Source organism: Dermacentor andersoni, chromosome 6 (assembly GCF_023375885.2).
Source record: "Dermacentor andersoni chromosome 6, qqDerAnde1_hic_scaffold, whole genome shotgun sequence".
Classification (NCBI taxonomy): Eukaryota; Metazoa; Arthropoda; class Arachnida; order Ixodida; family Ixodidae; genus Dermacentor; species Dermacentor andersoni.
This window is the reverse complement of record NC_092819.1, coordinates 26,205,176-26,224,736: the sequence shown is the minus strand read 5'-3', so window position 1 is coordinate 26,224,736 and position 19,561 is coordinate 26,205,176. Positions and strand designations below refer to the sequence as shown.

The 19,561-nt window shown below is 47.7% G+C and overlaps 2 protein-coding genes across 4 annotated transcripts in view; one reads left to right on the top strand and one right to left on the bottom strand.

Annotated features, from left to right (window-relative positions):
- cher (filamin A protein cher) overlaps window positions 1–19,561 on the top strand; it is a 129,482-nt gene that overhangs the window by 56,316 nt on the left and 53,605 nt on the right. The window contains exons 8-12 of one of the 2 annotated variants that reach the window (XM_050170412.3): window positions 6,676–6,813; window positions 8,295–8,743; window positions 9,947–10,207; window positions 12,277–12,397; window positions 14,212–14,330. In XM_050170412.3, coding sequence (XP_050026369.1) covers window positions 6,676–6,813; window positions 8,295–8,743; window positions 9,947–10,207; window positions 12,277–12,397; window positions 14,212–14,330 — 1,088 coding nt within the window. The remainder of the gene's footprint in view (window positions 1–6,675; window positions 6,814–8,294; window positions 8,744–9,946; window positions 10,208–12,276; window positions 12,398–14,211; window positions 14,331–19,561) is intronic. The other variant, XM_050170414.3, reaches the window with a different exon arrangement.
- The window catches only part of LOC126521752 (uncharacterized), a 136,668-nt gene that overhangs the window by 79,683 nt on the left and 37,424 nt on the right, over window positions 1–19,561 (bottom strand). The window contains exon 1 of one of the 2 annotated variants that reach the window (XM_072288653.1): window positions 12,269–12,357. The exons of the other annotated variant lie outside the window; for it this stretch is intronic. The gene's annotated coding sequence lies outside the window, so the exon portion shown is untranslated. Of the gene's footprint in view, window positions 1–12,268; window positions 12,358–19,561 lie in introns of those variants that run through there. 2 annotated transcript variants of the gene reach the window in all.

Below are 19,561 nucleotides of genomic sequence, written 5' to 3'. Positions count from 1 at the left end.
GTGGGAAAATGAAGTCATCAGAGTCACAAGAGGAGAAACACCAATGCACACCCAAATGCGAAGCATGCGGCGGCCCCCATATCACCGGGGATAGGACATGCTAACAACGCTACCAGATACCATACATCGTTAGGCGTCGGCGTCGAAGGCGACGACAAATGTTGCGAAAAGCACAGATGGCCAGCGGCGATGACATCAGTATCTCCTACGCACAGAGCTCGGTGACACCTGCGGCAGCATATGGTGGCTCCACCCTGCGAGCCCGCTCACAATCGAGGGGGCGCTCTCGCTCCAGCAGGCGAACCGGCTCAGGGAAAGGTGGAAATTCCAGCGCATCCAGATCGAGATCCCGATCCTGGTCTCGCTCCCAGCCCGCGAAGCGGGCCACGTGGGCCGACAAAGTCAAGGACTCCGGCACAGCGCCGTCGATCGGAAAGAAGACTACGATGGCCAAAAGAGCAAGTGGTGAGGCACAGTCAGAGCAAGTGAATGATATCCGAATCCAATCACTTGAGGCGGAAAATCAACAGCTCAGGCGCCCACTTGCAGAGCTTAAAGAGGCCTTAAATAGCATTAGAGGGCAAATCTCGAACCGCGATGAGGATAAAATTAAAGATCTAGGCCCACTTGCTGGCAAATCCAAGCGTAAAGCTCCCAACCCAGAACCAGTGAGCGAGACAGAAGAGGAGGATGAGATGGCTGAGCCGAGCGAAGCCATAGCTACCGCCGCCGATCCTCCTGCCAAAATAAACAGCAGATGCAAGCTACCTGCCATAGAAAAGACCCTAGGACGCATGATGGAAATGCTCTCCGGGATGGAGACGAGATTACCTCAACTAGAGAGACCCAAGGTCCAAGCCAAAGACAGGCTTACGGTGTCGACAGTGCAGAATCGGGCAAACCCGAATCCCGAAAGTGGGGCTAAAGGGCTAATTCATCATTCTCAGTAAGCAAAATGGCGAACGCGAATAGCAACAATTTGAAAATCTGGCAGTGGAACTGCGCAAGTTTCCAAAGGCGCAAGGCCCCATTGGGACAGCTTGTCAGGTCTATTGCGGACAAGCCGCAAGCTATATTGTTACAGGAAACGCTATGTACAGCTGAAATTTTCCTTTCGGGGTACCGCACGGTAGCATACGGGAGAGAAAAGAGCAGAGGTATCGCTACCTTAATCAGAAAGAATATCTCGTTCGTTGAGCACGAGGTCCGCGCGTACAAAGCGGGCCTCGAGGCCCAGTTAATAGAAATAGTACCCAACAGAACAATCAATTCTAACATTTTCATTCTCAACGTGTACAGCGCACCATCGGACAGGAAAAGAGACTTCAAAACATTACTAGGCACCACGTCTAGGGCGGCGAGAAGCGCGCCTCTCGTTGTTGCGGGTAACTTTAATGCACCCAATACGGAATGGGGGTACGGTTACAAAAGTGCAAAAGGGACGAACTTGGCCTTCAACGCTGCAGAGGTCGGCTTAATACTCGTCACAGACCCAAGGCTCCCCACCAGATCCGGTAATTCGGTCAGTCGAGATACGACTCCCGGTCTCACCTTCCTCCGAGTTATCGAAGGAACGTGGGACAACCTCCAGGAGGGGCTAGGCAGTGACCATTAGATACTGGAAATTCTGTTGCGTGTCAAACCCAGACCACCCGCGAGATATGAGTATGTGGACTGGGAACTTTATCGAAAAATCAGAAATGAAACAGTCCCGCCAGACGAAACGTATACAGATCTGCTAGAGAATCTGAACATGGCGGTTAAAGGAGCAACCAAAGAAATCATTACGGATCTTGAAGTTCCTAAAATGGACTCGAGACTTGCTCACCTTCTGGAGGCCAAACACGCCCTCTCAACCAGGTGGAAGAACCAAAAGCTTAATCGTAGACTCAGGTCGAAAATCGCGCTTCTTAACAAGGAGATTGAAACCTATTCGACCCAGCTCGCCCGGCAGCAATGGGATGAGACGTATACCAAAACGGACGGGCGTATGCGAAGAGGTAGCAAATGGAGCTTACTGAAAAGTATCCTCAACGATAAACAGTCTAAGGACACCCTTAGCCTTGCAACGGATAGGCTCATTAAGAAGCAAACCGCAATCGGCCTCACCGACAGGGAATTAGCCAACAACTTAGCAAGTACTTATCTCCCCCTCGCCAAAGATGCGGATCACCCAGTAGAGCATGTGAACTACATGGGATTCTCGGCACCTGATCTAGACAAACCTTTTACCGTTTCAGAGATCAGACACGTTCTCTTCGATCTAGATGGCAGATCAGCCCCGGGACCTGATGGAATCACGAACAAACTCCTCAGGAACCTAGACGATAGGACAATCGAGATAGTCACGGCCAAAATAAATGAGGTATGGAAAAGTGGACAGGTCCCGATAGACTGGCGTACCGCAAAAGTGGTACTCATACCCAAACCAGGAAAACCCCCACATATAAATAATCTGCGGCCTATTTCCCTTGCATCATGCATCGCCAAGGTTGCGGAGCACGCGATACACAACAGTATCACTGAACATATTGAAAAGAAGGAGCTCTTTAGACACAACCTAATCGGCTTCAGACAGGCGTTGTCCACACAGGACGCTATGCTTTTGCTTAAGAAAGCAATCTTTGATAGCCCTACTCGCGACGTGAGAGGGATCCTCGCACTGGACCTCTCCAAGGCCTTCGACAGGGTCGCGCATAAACACATCCTGATGGAGATTTCGTCTCTCAACCTGGGCCAGCGGTTTCCTGATTACACCAGATCTTTCCTCGCGGATCGCAAGGCAGACCTCCGACTAGGCATGGTCACGGGAGGACTCTACGAACTAGGTACCTGCGGTACCCCGCAGGGCTCGGTCCTCTCCCCACTCTTATTTAATATAGCCATGCACAAACTCTCCACTCGCCTCGCTGCAATCCCGAACTTGGGTCACGCCATTTATGCGGACGATATCAGGATCTGGGCGCTGGGCGGATCGCTAGCCATGCTCGAACACTCGTTGCAAAGCGCGTTGGAGGCTACCGAAGATTTTCTTTCAAACACGGGCCTTGAACTCTCCCCCGCTAAATCAGAGCCACTGTTATAGCGCCAGTCCAGACAGGGGGTCAGAAATCTTGCACCTCTGGAAACTCTGCCGATAGAAATTCGAGCTAAAGATGGGCATCCCATACCGAGGATGGACTCGGTCAAAATTCTAGGTCTCCTCATTGATGCCAAGGGCTGTAACTCGACGGCCCTCAACAGGCTCACTGGACAGGCTAGTAATGTCCTAAGACTTGTAGCCCGCGTCTCAAATCGAAGAGGTGGTCTCAAAGAGGACAATTTGCTCAGAGCTTATCAGGCATTCTTCCTGAGTCATGTCATCTACATCGCGCCGTACCTTAATTGGGGTAAAGTGGAAAAGGCCCAGCTCGACTCCCTAATCAGAACCGGCCTCAAGCGCGTGCTCGGCTTTCCACAGTCCACAAGCACTGAGAAGCTGCTGGAGCTAGGACTCCATAACACCATCGATAAACTAATAGAAGCTCACAGAGCGGCTCAGATAATGAGACTTTCATCCACTAAGCCAGGGATTAAGATTTTAGAAGAAGCGGGAACCCAACCCAGACATGAACCGGCGACCAAAATTAGCTTCACCCGGGAAACCAGAAGTCGCATCATGGTTGACCCCGTACCGAGAAACATCCACCCAGTGCATAACGAAGGTAGAAGATTCGCGAGAGCCAAGTCCAACCTTAAAAAGATCAATCAGCAGAAACTAGATGCCCTCTTTGTCAATGCTGCCAGATATGACAGTGAGGATAAGTTCGCTGTCTCGGTCGTAGACGCGAGGGGCAACCTGGTCAATGCAGCCTCTGTTTATACGAAGTTTGCCCATGTGGCGGAGGAAGCGGCGATCGCTCTGGCTTTTCACAGCTCAAAAGTTCCCGCTATCGTCTTCTCGGACTCGCGCACGGCGGTTAGATCCTTCTCGTCCGCCATCATATCTGAACAGGCGAACAGTATTGTGATTAAAGCACTTCAAAGGACTAGGGAGAGCAGCGAAGGAGGATACCAAATCTCGTGGTTCCCAGCCCATCTAGATAGCTCAATTAACCCGCTTGGATGTAGTCCTAACGAGCAGGTCCACCGGAGAGCGCGCGATTTCACGCACCGCGCTGTCGCGGGTAGCCAGGCTTGGAACGAGGTCAACATCCACAATGATCCATTACGTACTTCCCACGAAATTGTTTCCCATTATCGACTAGGCAGGAGATCATTTCCACCCCCTCAACCCAAATTGAACAAACCTCAGGCTACCACACTCAGACTCCTGCAAACCCTTCGTATCCCACTCCTCGATCCCTTAACAAGGTAGATCCTGAACACTCACAGTCGTACCCCAAATGTGGTCATGACTCATGCTCTTTTGACCACATGCTTTGGCTGTGCCCAGTCCTTAACGCCTCTCCACCCATCACGAAAGAACAATGGCAGGAATCTCTCAAGAGCATCAACCTCCACATTCAACTCCCGGCTGTCCAGAGGGCCCACGACATTGCGGCGGGACTTGATCTCCTGGTCCCATCGTGGGCAAAGCAACCGACTTGATCTTCGGGAACCTTCGGTTTTGGCTCCCCAAGATCTGTCCCTCAGGACTCAAATAAAGTTCTTGTCATGTCATGTCGTGGACATGCAGTACTAACAGGCATAGGCAATGGGGGTCGCTTTTATCGCTTGTTAGTGTTCTTTTTTTATCACTCCACAGCACATGTGATGCGATTGGTTGGCTTTGACGTGACACTGCGTACAGAATGGAGGCGGAAGAGAGAGAGAAATGGGGCGGGGAATGCAGGGAGGTTAACCGGAAGAGCTTAAGGTTTGCTACCCTGCACTAGGGGAATGGTAAGGAGAAGTGAAAGACGGTGATAATAGCAGAGAGATAACGCAAATGCACGAAATAAAATAACGGAGGTAGGGAACCTCCGTGAGAAGTGTTCCCTCCTGTTATGTAGTTAGACGAGCGAATGCCATAAATGCATCCCACCGACTGCATTATAGCAGTAGTAGGCGCATAGTGGAGCAACTTACCGGACTCCATGTTAACTAAACATACATATCTTAACTAAACATACATATCTTGCCCTGCCCCATCCCGTCCTGCACGTGGTTCCGTAAACAAGAAGCGAGTATTTCCTGACATTTGCTGAGTAAACATGAAGATCGAAGTGCTTCCGGTGTAACTGAGGGAAGGGCCACGACTGCCCGTAAATCTCCAGACAGTACACGTGGAGCCATCTGTATCCCAACTGAAATACCAAAATCGTTTGTCGTGATATTTCCCAGGCTAGGTAAAGGTAATTAAATCATCGTTTGTAGAAGACCCTGACAGATAAGCTAAAATGTGACGTATTACGTGTGCATTCCGAAAACCACTCGCCTCGAATGGCGCTATTAATCATCGTTCAAGACACTCTGTTTCCTTCCTATCTTACGATCTAAAAATGATCTAAGCTGCGATCGTGACTATTATCATCACACACTTGTTGGCTAAGCTCCACGGTCGAGCGAAAACTCACTAAAGGTGTGCTTTTATTTTAGAAAATATCGAAAATCAATGTCGATTTGAGGCCTAGGCAATATACATGTTTGCGAAAGAACCTTAACATGTTAAATCTTACCCGTTGGGATGTTGTGAAATAATCAGGTATAATGAGGGACTTGGTTTAAATACCCATAAAAGAAACCAAAGATTACTGAAGGCGATTAACTCACAGAGAAACTAAAGTATCTTTTTCTATTCTTTCTTTTTTAGAACATCAGTTCACCAGTACATTTGTCGCCTTTTGTGACTGTTGGCTTCTTCGGTATGTGCAAGAAAATATATTTGTGAAAATACCACCTGCAAATCTAAAAACAAAAAGAAAGAGAAATATGAGCTCGTTTATTACAACGTGCACTTGAGTGCACCTCGCAATCATTGCCTGTCACTCTGCACAAATCTGAAACGTAGGAGCACAACCCTGCTCAACACAGGCCACTTTTTTAAAGCCTAAAGAACGAGCTTACCTCGATTGACAATTATCTTGAGCGATGAAGAAGCATGCATATCTGAAATTATTTTCAATAATGGTGAGCAGACAGATGTCAGTAAGGAGAACGCCCCTAAGTACAGATTGCAATCCAAGAAGAGGGAGAGAAAAGATGTACACAAAGTTAGGGAAGTTAACCAGATATAGTTCTAGTTGGCTGCCCTGAACTGGGGGTAGGAGAGAATGCGCAGAAAGAGAAAGGAAGAGCGGCACCAACAAAGAAAACCGCGTTCACAATCCAGCGGCAGTAAGCAGCGTTCTCATAAATCTCTTATGCAGACGCATATACCTTTTACAGTAGTGCGATGACTCGTTTCTTAGAAGCACCGATTCTTAAAGGGCACATTACTCATACATAAGTTAAAACCCGAGAATGCTACAAGCTGTGCCGACCAATCGCTGCAAATCCAGCACGAGTGACGTAAGTTTGCCCATTGTTTTCAAAATAAACAAGCCCACACGGTCGCGTGCGGCGCTTGAGGCTCGTTCGACTGGAGCTCTTCTCGGCGTGTGTGTCAGTGCATGTCAGCACTGGCGTTGCACGTGTTTGCTAACAAAGGCGCCGGAGGAAGTGCGATTTCCTGCTTCGTTCCTGCTCGTGCAGCTTGCAACCCGCGTCGCGTCCGTGCCTCCGGACGTGGTCTCCAGAAGAACGGCGTCCGCGTTGGCGACGTGGCTGACTTCAAGGTGTTCACCGAGAACGCTGGCGAAGGCGAGCTGCAAGTCAAGGTGCTCGGTCCAGGTACGTGCAACGCCCCTTTCTTTCTTCCTTTCTTTCTTTCTTTCTTTCTTTCTTTCGAACCGTTCGTACGATTCCAATTGCAATTCCCTTGAATGAAGCGACAGTGTGAAACGGGCCCCAACACCCGAAGACCGAGCGAACTGTCCTAAGCACGCTGCTCCAGCTTCTACAGCGGACATTCACCACACGTTGTAGCTTTGCCCAGTAACTAGGAATACTTGAGGAAAGATGCTAAGAGATGCCAAGTCACGATCGGATAAGAAAGGCAGCTATAAGCGTTGGCTGATCGACTACAATTAGTTCACAAAGCCATTACTTCAATTTCTGCAAGAGGAGGACCTTGACGCGTTCATTTAAGTAATGAGGTATGCTGTAGGGCAAGTTTCACGACATAAATAACTGCAGGATAAATAAGCATAATGAAATGTTTCACTGAAATGTAAGCATAACATTTTAGTTAGGAAGGCAAAGTTGGAGTTTAGCTTCAGCCAGCTAAACTAACTCTAATATGATACAGCAAGCAGAGAAAGATCGTTTGGGCTAGGTATACGCTCCTTGAAGTTAGGTAGCACTCTGCGAAAAGCAAGCAGTTCAGCTTCAGTGTTAGCGGGCTTCCCAACAGAAAGGCGAACCACCCTTTTACAAGCTTGTCAGTACGGTGCGGCTTCACCGTATCAAACAACATACTGCAGTGAAGCCAAACCGAACAGGTCTGTGCGCTAATAGTACTTTTGGCACGCGGGCGCTAAATTTACATCACAGCTGCATCCTAGTCTTTCATTAATTAGTGTTTACAACAAAGTCTGAAATGTAAAGCAGAAAAAGATATTCGTCGTCTTTTTGTTTTATATTCGATAATTATAAGTTAGCGTGACCTGCATACCAGCTCATTGTATAAAAAATAACGCGTTATTTTATAGTAAACACGTGCATTATTCTATATAATTAAATAATTTCCATTCCGTAGTATTGATTACATTTCTCTTAGGTGGCGAGCAGATGTCTTCATTGTTGTATTTTATTATACTTTCAAAAAGAGGCAAACGCCACTTACAGCTGAAATGCAAGCGCGAGACAGTCGTTGCCATGAGGCAAGTAAATATCAAGTACGTCAAATACATAAACAAATGCAATAAAAGCGTGCATCCGTAAATACCTCTTTCTTCGACGACAAGCTTCAGTGACTGAAGGTCTTGACATCTTGCTGCTCCACACGACCCAATGACGGCAAATGTCGCAGTATCGATTACCTCTGTGGTCATGTTCGCTTTAAGATTAAGGGGCCGGTTAAGGAACCAAGATTTAAGCGGAGCTTGTCTCTCTGGCGTTCGTCATAGCATAAGGTCCATCTCTGGGATGTTTAGTTTCGCCGATCAATGAATTGGCCGATTGGTCAGTCGAGTGACTAATTAGTCAAACCAATGTTTACATTTGTTCGTACGCTTCTAATGAATTTCACTTACTCCCATCGTCGCATACAGGCGGCAGCGTCGAGAAGGTGAACATCACGCCAAAGCCCGACAAGACTTTCGAGTGCAACTACCATCCGGCCAAGGAGGGTCGCTACGTGGTCATGATCTCTTACGGAGGCCAAGAGATACCGCGCAGCCCGTACGAGGTGAACGTGGGGCCCTACAAGGAGTCCAAGATCGTCGCCTACGGTCCCGGCCTGACCGGCGGCCTGGTCGGCTATCCGGCCACCTTCACAGTGGACACGAACGGCGAGACCGGTCAGCTGGGCTTCGCCATCGAGGGACCGTCCAAGGCCAAGATCGAGTGCTACGACAACGGCGACGGATCGGCCGACGTCAAGTACTTCCCCACGGCTCCCGGCGAGTATGCCGTGCACGTGCTCTGCAACAGCGAGGACATTCCCAAGTCGCCCTGGATCGCCACCATCCTTCCCCAGAGCACCGTCCAGCCGGACAAGGCGAGTTTATTTGTGAAAGGCTCCCGTTCAGGTAAATGGTGACGAATTGTTGAGGCGAATCGAAGTACCCTCTTGAACTACCTTGATGGATTGTCTACGACCATCTTGAAGTGCCAGCTAAAGGGCTGCGTTGTTTCTGTTTCCTATCTTGTCTGTCCTCGCTTTGTGCACACATACATTGACGTTCTCTCGAATTCGCTCACATTGCGGACAAAATAATTCGTGGTACTTGATCATTATAGAGAAGGGGTTATGGGGAGGTGTTCATACTTATCATAGAATTTTCTAAGTAGAAAAATTCTTACGGCTCGAGGTCGAGTTAAAAACAGCACAACAACAGCACGCTTCATCGCCCAGCACCGAGGCTCCGTTCGCAAAGAACTATATGCGCAGTAGCCTCAATTGTGTTCGCAAAAGATGACATGAAGTGTGTGCATATCTCAGTGAGGGTGCCAGCCATCTTCTTTTATTGTGCGCACAATGGATATTATACATAATAATCTTAAAGCAGGCGAGACTTTAAATTACAATCCAAGCACTGCGCCAAGACTGACATGACAGTGACAGGGCCTGGCTATGACCATGGAAGTGGGAAGCATCTGTTGCCTATGCAATTAGCTCCAATAAAACTTTGTGCTTTTTTAGTTGGCGTTTCTTGAAAGCTTCGCGAAGGCGAGGTGAGGAAAATCGCGCTGGGTGCCAGAACATCAATATAATGCTCATTTTGCGTTTGACAGTGTACTATTTCTTCTAGCACGCACTTCCCTCCCCAAGCAATATTTCTTCATACTGTGGACAACAGTACAGCATGCTACAGGTTGTAACCCTGAACTTCCTTTTCTTCTGTTAGGTTTTGGTTTCAAATGCTTTCGCAGGCTTCTGATTCACATGTTTGTTATGCTTATCATGGGTTATGAGTGCCCAGTTCTTCTTTGCATAGAAAACCCCGAGTGCTACCCACTTATTACACAACAGATGAAAGTAAGCCGTTTCATTTCCATTTCCTTCGTTTAAATTCGAAGGCGGTCTTGCTTCCACGTGAAGAGACGTTACGGGTGCTCTCCTGCGACGACGAGAGAAGGCCAAACGCCCTTCCCCCAGATGCATTTTACAGATGTGCTGCGAGTGTCGACTAGTGACATTTTTACAGTTCCGCGTCTCTCGGCGCGATGTGACCTCTGTGCAACGCTTCGTCGCTTTCAGGTGGTGGCCAGCGGTCCGGGACTGCAGCCCACGGGCGTGCTCCAGGGCCAGCCGACCCAGTTCACGGTGGACGCTCGCCAGGCCGGCGGCAAGGCGCCGCTCGAGGTCATCGTGGCCGACTCGCAGAGCAGGCCCGTCGACGTCAAGGTCAAGGACAACGGCGACGACACGTACACATGCACGTACAAGCCCGAGTCCAACGACAAGCACACGGTGCAGGTCAACTACTCCTGCGTCGCCGTGCCCGGAAGCCCCTTCCGGGTAGCGCCTCCGCTTCACTCTCTTCTTTCGGTCCTTTCGCACCATGGTCCCCCCCTGCACTGTATCCCCTTCCTCGTTCATTTCCTCACACTTACATGTCCCCTTCTGTACTTATCTTTCTGGGATTCCCCTGCATGCGCTGGCTTGTGCTAGCTGCGCTGGCAAACTGTAGAAACCAACGCAGCAACCTTTATCTGGTAGCAAGCTTCTCACAGAACGACAGAAAGCTGAGCTAGTTGGTAAGGATCCATTATGCAAAAAAAGGTGAGGCGTGCAGACAGGACACAAGAGAAATGGCGTTCGTGTTGTCCACTTCTCTTCTCTTGCGTCCTGTCTGCACGCCTCACCTTTTTTGCATAAGCAAGCTTCTCGTACCGCGGAAAAAAAAATGCTTTGATAAAACCGAAGTACTCACGAATGGCTGGATTAGGAATACGTTTATTTATTTGGAAGTCGGCGCCAGCCCCGCACTCATTGTTGTATCGTGTGCACCCTTCTTTTGCATTTTGCTAGCATGGAGAAACGAACCTTTTCTTTGAAGAAAGCATTGCTTGAAAGTTTCCGATACGTGGCTTGCTCGAATGGATCGCTTAAACATTGCTTTGCTTTGTCATACAGGCTTTGCCTTGCTTATAGTCTTGCTTCCTTTTCTCTTCCGGCTACTGCCTGCGCCTGCGCGAGCTTTTGAAATTTCAAGTTTTGTGAAAGCGATCACTCTGTCTAAACAGCTACGTTATCGTCCTCCAGCATGTTGGGTGCCTCACACTGCCTGCTCATTCATCGTGACAGGCGTCCTGCTCCTTTCATGCGTGCAGACCTGGATCCCTGCCAGACTGCCAAAAGTAGTGACACATTCAGCGACTGGGCTTCACCCTATCATGCGTCACTTTGGCTACTCGATGCTACGCGTCAATGCAGTAGGAAGAAGTGCTTTTCTTTCTTTCTTTTTTTAGAAACACAAAATCGGCAAATATTAAGACGTAGTGCCTTTTATCAGCTACGCTTTAAACACCAAGGCAAGCACATCGAGAACGGTTACAAGCAAGATCAACATTTATGGGCTAGTTAATAGGGCAGGACCTAGACAATACACTTTTTATTCGTTCAAAACTAGTTCAGATGTAACGAAAATTCCATAATCATAATGACCTACGTGAAAACTGTCACTGATGTAAGCGTTTATCGCGAACTGGTCGACTAGAGCTACTGGCATGCACCCACCTTCTGCGGAGCTTTCGCGGATATGTGCGAGTACTCGAACCATGTGCCTAGACTCGACAAAAACATTTCCATGGTAAATAAGTGTGCAAGTATAAACGACAGGCTTGCTATTTTTATGGAATTACGATTATACCTGGCTTCCACCTTTAAGCCAAAATAAACCAATGACATGGCCACGCGTGGTTTCGCATTCCGATTCCTTGCCTGTTGGAAATTATGACAGCTTACCGGGTCAATAACATTGCGGTGAACGTCCCGGTGCGTCGCGAAATTAGATTTAACAGAGCAATGTATCGCGAAATGTTCCTTTTTTTATTTATGCCACGAAACATTGCCAGGCATTTTGTAGTAGTAGCCACCCTTCCTGCTGGTTACTTGGGTTTCCAGCAAGCTGTAGTAGTTTCAACACGGAGCAAAGCAAGGTTTTAAGCAGAAATCGCACGTTAGGTGAGTGAAGACTAAATTGATTTCAGGGAGTGAATCCCGCACTGAATGCAAGAACAACGCACAAGCTTCAGTCATATTTATCCTTCCAGTTAGTGTTGAACGCAGACTTGAGGGAAACGAGCCATTTCCTCTACAGCATCGAGTGACTAAAGTGACTCATCGACTGGTTTTGATAATACTAGAAGTGCTAGCAACTTTATGGTTGCCGACCTTTGCGCTTTCGTTGGTTTTCGTATTGTTAAACAGAAGTGACACGGTATTTTAAAAAAATGCCGTCACAGGTACATTAAGTGAAACAAGCATCATCGCTAAAGGTGCCACTACATTTGCTCGTCTAGCAGGTGGTATTGCATGCTGCTTCCTGGTGAAATAATCGTGTTATGTTTTAATTACCTTGCCAGGTCAACGTGGCTGACAACACGGATCCCGGAAAAGTCCGCGTCTATGGACCGGGCGTCGAGAAGGGCGTGACGTCACAGACACCCACCAAATTCTACATTGACTGCAAGGCTGCAGGAAAAGGTAAAAAGAATAATGCGTCGCTTCGAATCCAACTGATGTCGGAAGGTTGAAAATTATCGCATAATCGCGCCAGAAGAATATGTACATGGCGAAGACGCTAGCATCGGAACACTCTCTGCGGTCAGGCTTTATAGGGGCGGTGCAGCACTACTTTCACCACAGTAACTGAACATAATAATGCGTTTATGAACAGGTTAACAAAACGTTCCAGCATCAGTACACAATACAGGGAGGCTACGGTTTAGCTCAAAAGACTGCCTGCTTCACCTTACAATGTCTTGTAATTGTCGCCACTTTTCTTGTCTACTGTGACACACCACGAAGCACGGTCAGATTTATTTATGCGTCGCGACTATTCACTGTTGGCAAAGCCAAACACAAAGGCATTACCGCCCAAGCACTGTGTACAGATGGTTAACCAGCGAAGCTAAAACGCGCGGCCCCGGTGTTTATCACTGGGTTATTTCCGACGGTTCATTGAACGACGGCTTGGTAGGCTGCCGGATCCTCGGTACGCAGTTGCTGATTGTGATCGGCTGCACGAGCCTGTTCTTGTGCCCAGGCTGCAGCCTCAGCACGGCGTAGACGAGCTCGTTCCCGGTTCTGCTCGCGGCGTTGCTGATCGAAAGCTGCCTGCTCCTCAGGAGTATGTACGACGCGTGGCCTAGGCATTTCAGAGCCGGATATAAACTTCTGAGCGCGCGCTCGGCTGCGGCGGAGGGCAACGACGTCACTACTGGCACAGATAATCGTGCGCTTCTCTTTCTCTTCTTTTTTTTTTTCGCGCATGGGGTTGCGCCAGAGGAGTTTTTGGCGTACAGGCGACATACGGACGGACGGACGGACGAATCGGCTAGCCATATACAGCTAATACACACCACACATCTTTCGTGTGTCCTCGTTTTTTTTTTTTTCGCGCAGATGAAAGAAACGTCTAAAGCTATGAATCAACTAGCCTGCCAGAATGTCCTACTGGTAGAGCGGAACGATAACACTGTACCAGGCTATGTCATCCAAGACATGACGACCCGACGGACTGATCTCGAAAGCCATGTCAATCCAAAAGCTCAGCGCGATGATGGGCGGAGCAACGCAGTCACCATGTGCACTTCGTCACAGCTTCGAACATAGTATAAGCAATTATATCTGGGGGAGGGCGTGGCAAAAGCACCATGTGAGGACCTGCAAAAACCGTTCATACGAAGCGCAAGCAAAGACTTTTTGCTGGAAAGGATTCGTAGATGATGCCCTTTATTAAGGGATACATTCCGCACACCTCCCTGAGCAGATGTTGCAGGGCCCCTCGGAGCATTTTTTTTTTTTTTTGCCCCCAAAACAAAAGGTGTTTGCTTGAACGACATCGCTTTCACTGTCCTGAAATTGCATGATAGCTGCGTTGATCCGCTTGGTCAGTACTGCACGTTTACTGGCTTCTTTCTGCATTTCGAATTACACGTGCGTTTCACCTTAACGACACTGAACCTTCACCTCACCATTGTCTTTCCTTTAAGCCGATGCAGGAAATGCCACAAATATATCAGCCGTAAAGATAACACTAAGCAGTCATTTACATGAAGCACTGCAGTGTGTGAAGGCATGAAATTCGCAGATTTAAAAATGACCTAATGTTTTATATGTCTTGTGTTTTCTCATTTTTTCCCCTCTGCTTCACAAAGGATAGGACAACAGGTGAGGCATTGTACGTTCCACCAAGTACTGCAGTAAAGACGCTTCCTTTTTTTATGCAATGTCGTGCATTCATGACCGCTCTGTATCATCACGCTACTAACGCCGCTCCGCGCGTGCTACTGCAGCCAAACCCAAAGTGAAGATCACGGACGAGAAGGAGCGGCCGGTGCAAGCCAAGGTGACGGACAACAAGGACGACACCTACACCTGCAACTACACTGCGCCCACACCGGGACCACACTACGTGAGTACACGGAAAGCAAATGTAGGATATAAAATACAACAAATAATGCAAGGACTGGAACCCACAATTTACACGTGAATTCCTGAGAGAGAGGGAGAGAGAGAAATTGGGTTGGAAAGGCAGAGCGGTTAACCTGAAGAGCATCTGGTTTGCTAACCTGTACTGGGGGAAGGGTAAGGTGAGAAAGAAAGACGAAAAGAATAGCGGGGAGATAAAATAAAGGTGCGGAAGAAAAGAAATACAGGAGGGGGAGAATGTCCTTGAGAACTATAGTCTCTCTAATAGGCCACCAAAATGCAAATGAATTCCTGACAGTGCAGAAGAGATTTCCTGCATGTGCGGCTGTGCGAGGAGAGATGACACTTCCAACAGAGGACGGAATAAGTTCAACTGTAGTAATTTCTGAGACTATGCGAGGGCTGTAACGAACGTATCGAGTAAGTGGGCATGGCTACTTTATTATGCAATACCGGTTGTTTCACACATGTGGATAGAGAAGTTTCTTGCAAGCATGTAGTTCCGAATATTCCTTCCACATCTCATGTGTATAACGACGTTTCAAAAAAAAAAGGGGGGGTGGGGGACACTCACTGCATTGAATCTGATGAAAAGGGACGCAATCCGTGAGACACCCACAGCAGGCCACGAAATCATTTTGGAAACGACGTTCTGCAGAAGGTACCATAGATGCAAGCAGTGACCCAGTGCGCAACTATAAAGAAAGTTTAAATGTACAGAAATTTGTATTATGAAGAAACTGCGCAGTAAGAAACATTCATCTGCGCAGCGACATATGCACGAATGATAAGTGACTGGATGGAGTGGTAGCAGAGACAGATGAATGACAGCACGTGGCGGAGAACGAGTTTATCTTCGGCGGCGGCAGTAGGGTTCACCCGCCTCTTTTCTCTATAGTCCTGCTCATTTCTCGCACCCCAGCACAGGCCACACAGCCATCCCTTCTTAAACAAAAGCTATTAATTCATTCAGATGAACAAATCCGGGAGGAATGCCATCTTCTAATTTGTTGTCGCGCAGGCACGTAGAAGGAACATGAGAAAACAAACGTGGCGCTGTGTGTTGTCTCTCGTGCCTTCTATGTCAGGGTGTCGTTGCCCTCGCGCGACAACGAATCAGATGACTTACCAACAAGTCTATATATAGCCACCCTCACCGAAAGCTAGGACCGATGGATTTTATGCGGGCCTTTTATGCAAACGGATCTTTTTCAGGAAGAGGCAATAGGAGGAGGAGGAGGAGGAGAAGGGCGGTAAGACAAAAAAAACGAGAACCTCAAACGCACTGGTTTCATTGACTACAATTTTAGAGTACTAATCATAGACTACGTCTCTATGTTAAATAGTGGCTTTGACAGCGTTGGAGCGGGAATATTATTGTTCATAATCATGCAAACATACATACAAACACCAACAAAGAGAAAGAAAAGCGGGTTAGCAATTGTCTTCTAGGAGGGACACCATGCCCACCTGCTTGCAGAGGAGAGATAAAAAAGGAAAAGAGAAGGAGACAAAGAAATAATAAAAAAGAGAGGAATAAACAACACATAACACAGTGAGACGCAGAGTACCAGCGTTACAAACGAGAGCCTAGACCCGTGTTTGACAAAAATTCCAGGGTAGCTTTGTGAGCCTCAAAACGAGTGGACGCACGATTATCCGGAAACAATATATCATTAAGCGCAGTTCATTCAAGATTAACCCCCGTATTCAGAAATGTAACTTGAAGCCCATGCTTTACTTGATTTTTATGACGCCTGTCGTGAACGCACCGCATGAAACGCAATTGATGAGCGTCTTGGGCTCGTTCATGCCAGGCGTCATATAAATCAAGTCGAGCACGGGCTTCAACTTAAAATGCATTTATGAATACGGGGGTGAGTTGTTGAAACCTGCTCAGCCGCACACAGCGACATGTGCAGAAAGTTGGACATTCAGACAGCAAGTTCGCCGGCATTTCGCAGGAGTGTCCACAAGCGAGGCACGAAGACCTCGACGCACGTCCTTGTCGGTGAGCGCGGCGACGTGCGACATTTACGCACCCGATGCGCAACTTTAGCAATAAAGCCACCTACTGCGGCAAGTGAGAGCACGGTCAGTGATTGGTATAAGGTGCGATTCTTTGGCTACACGTTTAGCGATGTAGGTGGTGGGGCATAAGCAGTCTGGTGTCGTCAAACTTGCATAGATTGTCATCTGTGAAATCAAGGTTGTGTTCTGACGCCGCCAAAGCATCAGCGGTTTCGTTTCCCGAGATCCCAATGCATGAGCTGGTATCCATTGAAACATCGCTGTTCCTTCGGATGTGATCTGCTGGCTCATCTTAAAAGTGTCGAGTAGAAGTGATGAGTCTACGTTAGCCATGGAAAGCCACCTTAGAGCTCCGCGGAAGCCACGTAAAATAAACAGCCTTCGATAATTTAGTTTTTTGGATAATATACTTCCGAGCCATGTTAATACTGAATAGTCCTTCAGATGTTGAAAACGCCGTTGAAGAACGCTATGCTTCAGGTTCTACGTAACAAAGCGCAGCAGTTGTGCTGCCTTGGTGAACAGAGACGACTACGTAAACTTGAGTAAAACGTTTATGTGCGTGATGTCATCAGTGTCATCTTCAGTGTCACGCTGTCATTTGGCGTAGACCTGCAGGGTATACCGCTGTTTTCTTTCAAACTCCTGGCACATTTCAGTGGTTGAGCATTCGAGGACGGTTGTGCTTTCGCTCAAGCGCGCCCTCTTCCCCGGAAATAACAATCTCAAAAAAGGCAGACGTCGGTTTCCCCATTTACGACTGCGACCTGCTGAGCAATGGCTCAAAAAGCTTCCTGCCGTCGTTAGCCCGACAGAGACGACTTATGCGTTGTAAGACCCTTTGATCAACTTGTAGCCTCAGTGGTAGTTGTCTTGGCAAGTAGAGCATTTGATTGTGCAAATGAATCATGGAAGGTCTATTATTGCTCGAAGAGCCACTCGATGATCTCCAGCTGTGCCACCAGTCGAAGTGAAAGAATGGCCATGCAAAGGCAAAGCATAACGTACTATTGACAGCACTGTTGCTTGGTACACTCCTAGAGCCGTTAAATGATCACAGCCGTTACCTCGATATGTCATTGCTATCACATATTTTAGAAAAGACGGGGATGATATACGCACAGCTTTAACATCAGGTCGCCATCTGATGCGCTCATCTACGATTATACCAAGGTATAGATGCTGTTTCATTCATGGTATAGGAGAATCCTTCCGTTGAAAACGTTTCAGGGACGGCCGTGCTCTCTGTTGATGACGATAGGCAATAGCTTCCGACTTAAACGGGGAAATCTGAAAGGCCGATTTCATCTACAAGTAGGCAAAACAGTTAATGGCATTGCATCACTGTAGTAATATTTATTATTCCCATTACAGAAGCGGCGATGTAGGGCTCTCGCTTACAAAGTTACTTATTCTTGCACTCTTCGTCCTTCAGTGTTCATAGGTTTCGGTGTCTTCGGCTGAAGATACGGCGCCAACAACGAACATAACCACGATCAACTATCCACGCTTCTTTCAATCGACAAACAACACGCACACACGCACACACGCACACACGCCCCCACTATGGAGCAGCACAGAAAAAGCGAAGATCTTTACGATGACAAAAAAGGAAGTTCCTGGTGACGTGTATTTATAGGACGCCAGTGTCGTGAGTTATTCGCATTGCCTAGAACCTATGTGATAGGCAGTACAAGGAGAGGGGTAGCATATTCAACGTTTTCACTTGCTTCGTCTTTCGCTTTTCTCATCATTTATTTCATTCCTTATTTCGTCAGGTATACCTGTATGAACGGCTGGGCGATTTACGTGTATTGTTATGGAGCGCGTATTTATGCTAACATGCGCCCTTCAGACCACCTAAGCACATCCTGTGCTAACATTTTCAAGCCAGCTGGTCAAAATGAGCTTGTGCGCCCTGTGTACTGCGTGAAGTCTTCTTCTTTGATTTCTAATTTCTTGTATTTTCTTTGACCCCAGGCATAACCGCCACCTCACCAGCCGAATAAATCTCGACTTCATTTCAATAAAAAAATGATGTATTTAAAAAATATATATTGAAATATGGGCCGCTGACCAAACGTCATGGTCTACCACCAGCGGTGTCAAAAATAAATGAGCTAGTCTCAAGGGCTGCACTTATAGGATGTCATAAACAATCACACAAAAGGGAGAGAGAGAGAAATTAAGTTGTGCCCAGTTGGCCACCATACACTGGAGGAAACGGAAAGAAAGGGTGGCATAAAGACAAGAAAGAAGAAAGAGTCAGTGTGCAAACAACACCCGCTGCGGAATGCTCAGTGACATACACAGGTGGTCGCCTAATGCCCTTGCTTCCAGGCAGCTCCGCAGATGTTTAGTGACCTTGCGCACACACTAATGTACCTCGACCAGGGTGTGGGATACTTGTAGCACACGCGAGTACGTCGGGTGCGCCACGCGATCCCAAGAATAGCATGTAGCGATTGAGACTAGCGCATACTGAATCTCGTTGACCGTCGAAGTGAGGGCAGCGGCACAGGCTGTCTATGATTTCGTCGTACCCGCCGGGATTGCATGCGGCGTCACCGGAAATTTTGATTATGTATGAAACGAGGCACAGAGCTGACCAACTATCCCCTCACAGCGACACTTTTCATCCCCATCGCCAGAAAGGTGTCTGGGGAGGACAAACTATGTGTAAGGAACAAAAAAATGGCGAGGAGAGGCGGATAAAGTTGTTTAGACTGAGAATAGAGAAAGGGAAGCAGTTTTTACTAGCGATTTGCAGAGCTTTACTATAGATAGAAAGGAAAGTAAAAGCATGTAGGGGGAGGCATCGTACAACCACTCTGAATGATGGTTGAAATGGTAGCGGCTGTGGCAAGTTTCACTGCAGTGCAATGAAAAGTGCAGGCGGAGCACTGTACCTTCAGCTGTCGATCAAGGTAGCACACAAAAGCGGGAAGGCCATCAATAGTTAAAAGGAAGTGCGCTCGACTTAGGTGAAATAAAAAAAAAGTCGCAGTTTCCGCCGAAAGGTGAAGCTAGCACCGATTACGATATCAAATTAGTAGATAGCTATACGAAATAAGGATAGTAGTTCTATCGGCCTTATAAACTTGTAAACATTCGCTTACTAACTCAATTAACAAGTACGGTGTCACGCGCGCAGAGGTAAACATGATAGCATCTCGCTCGATT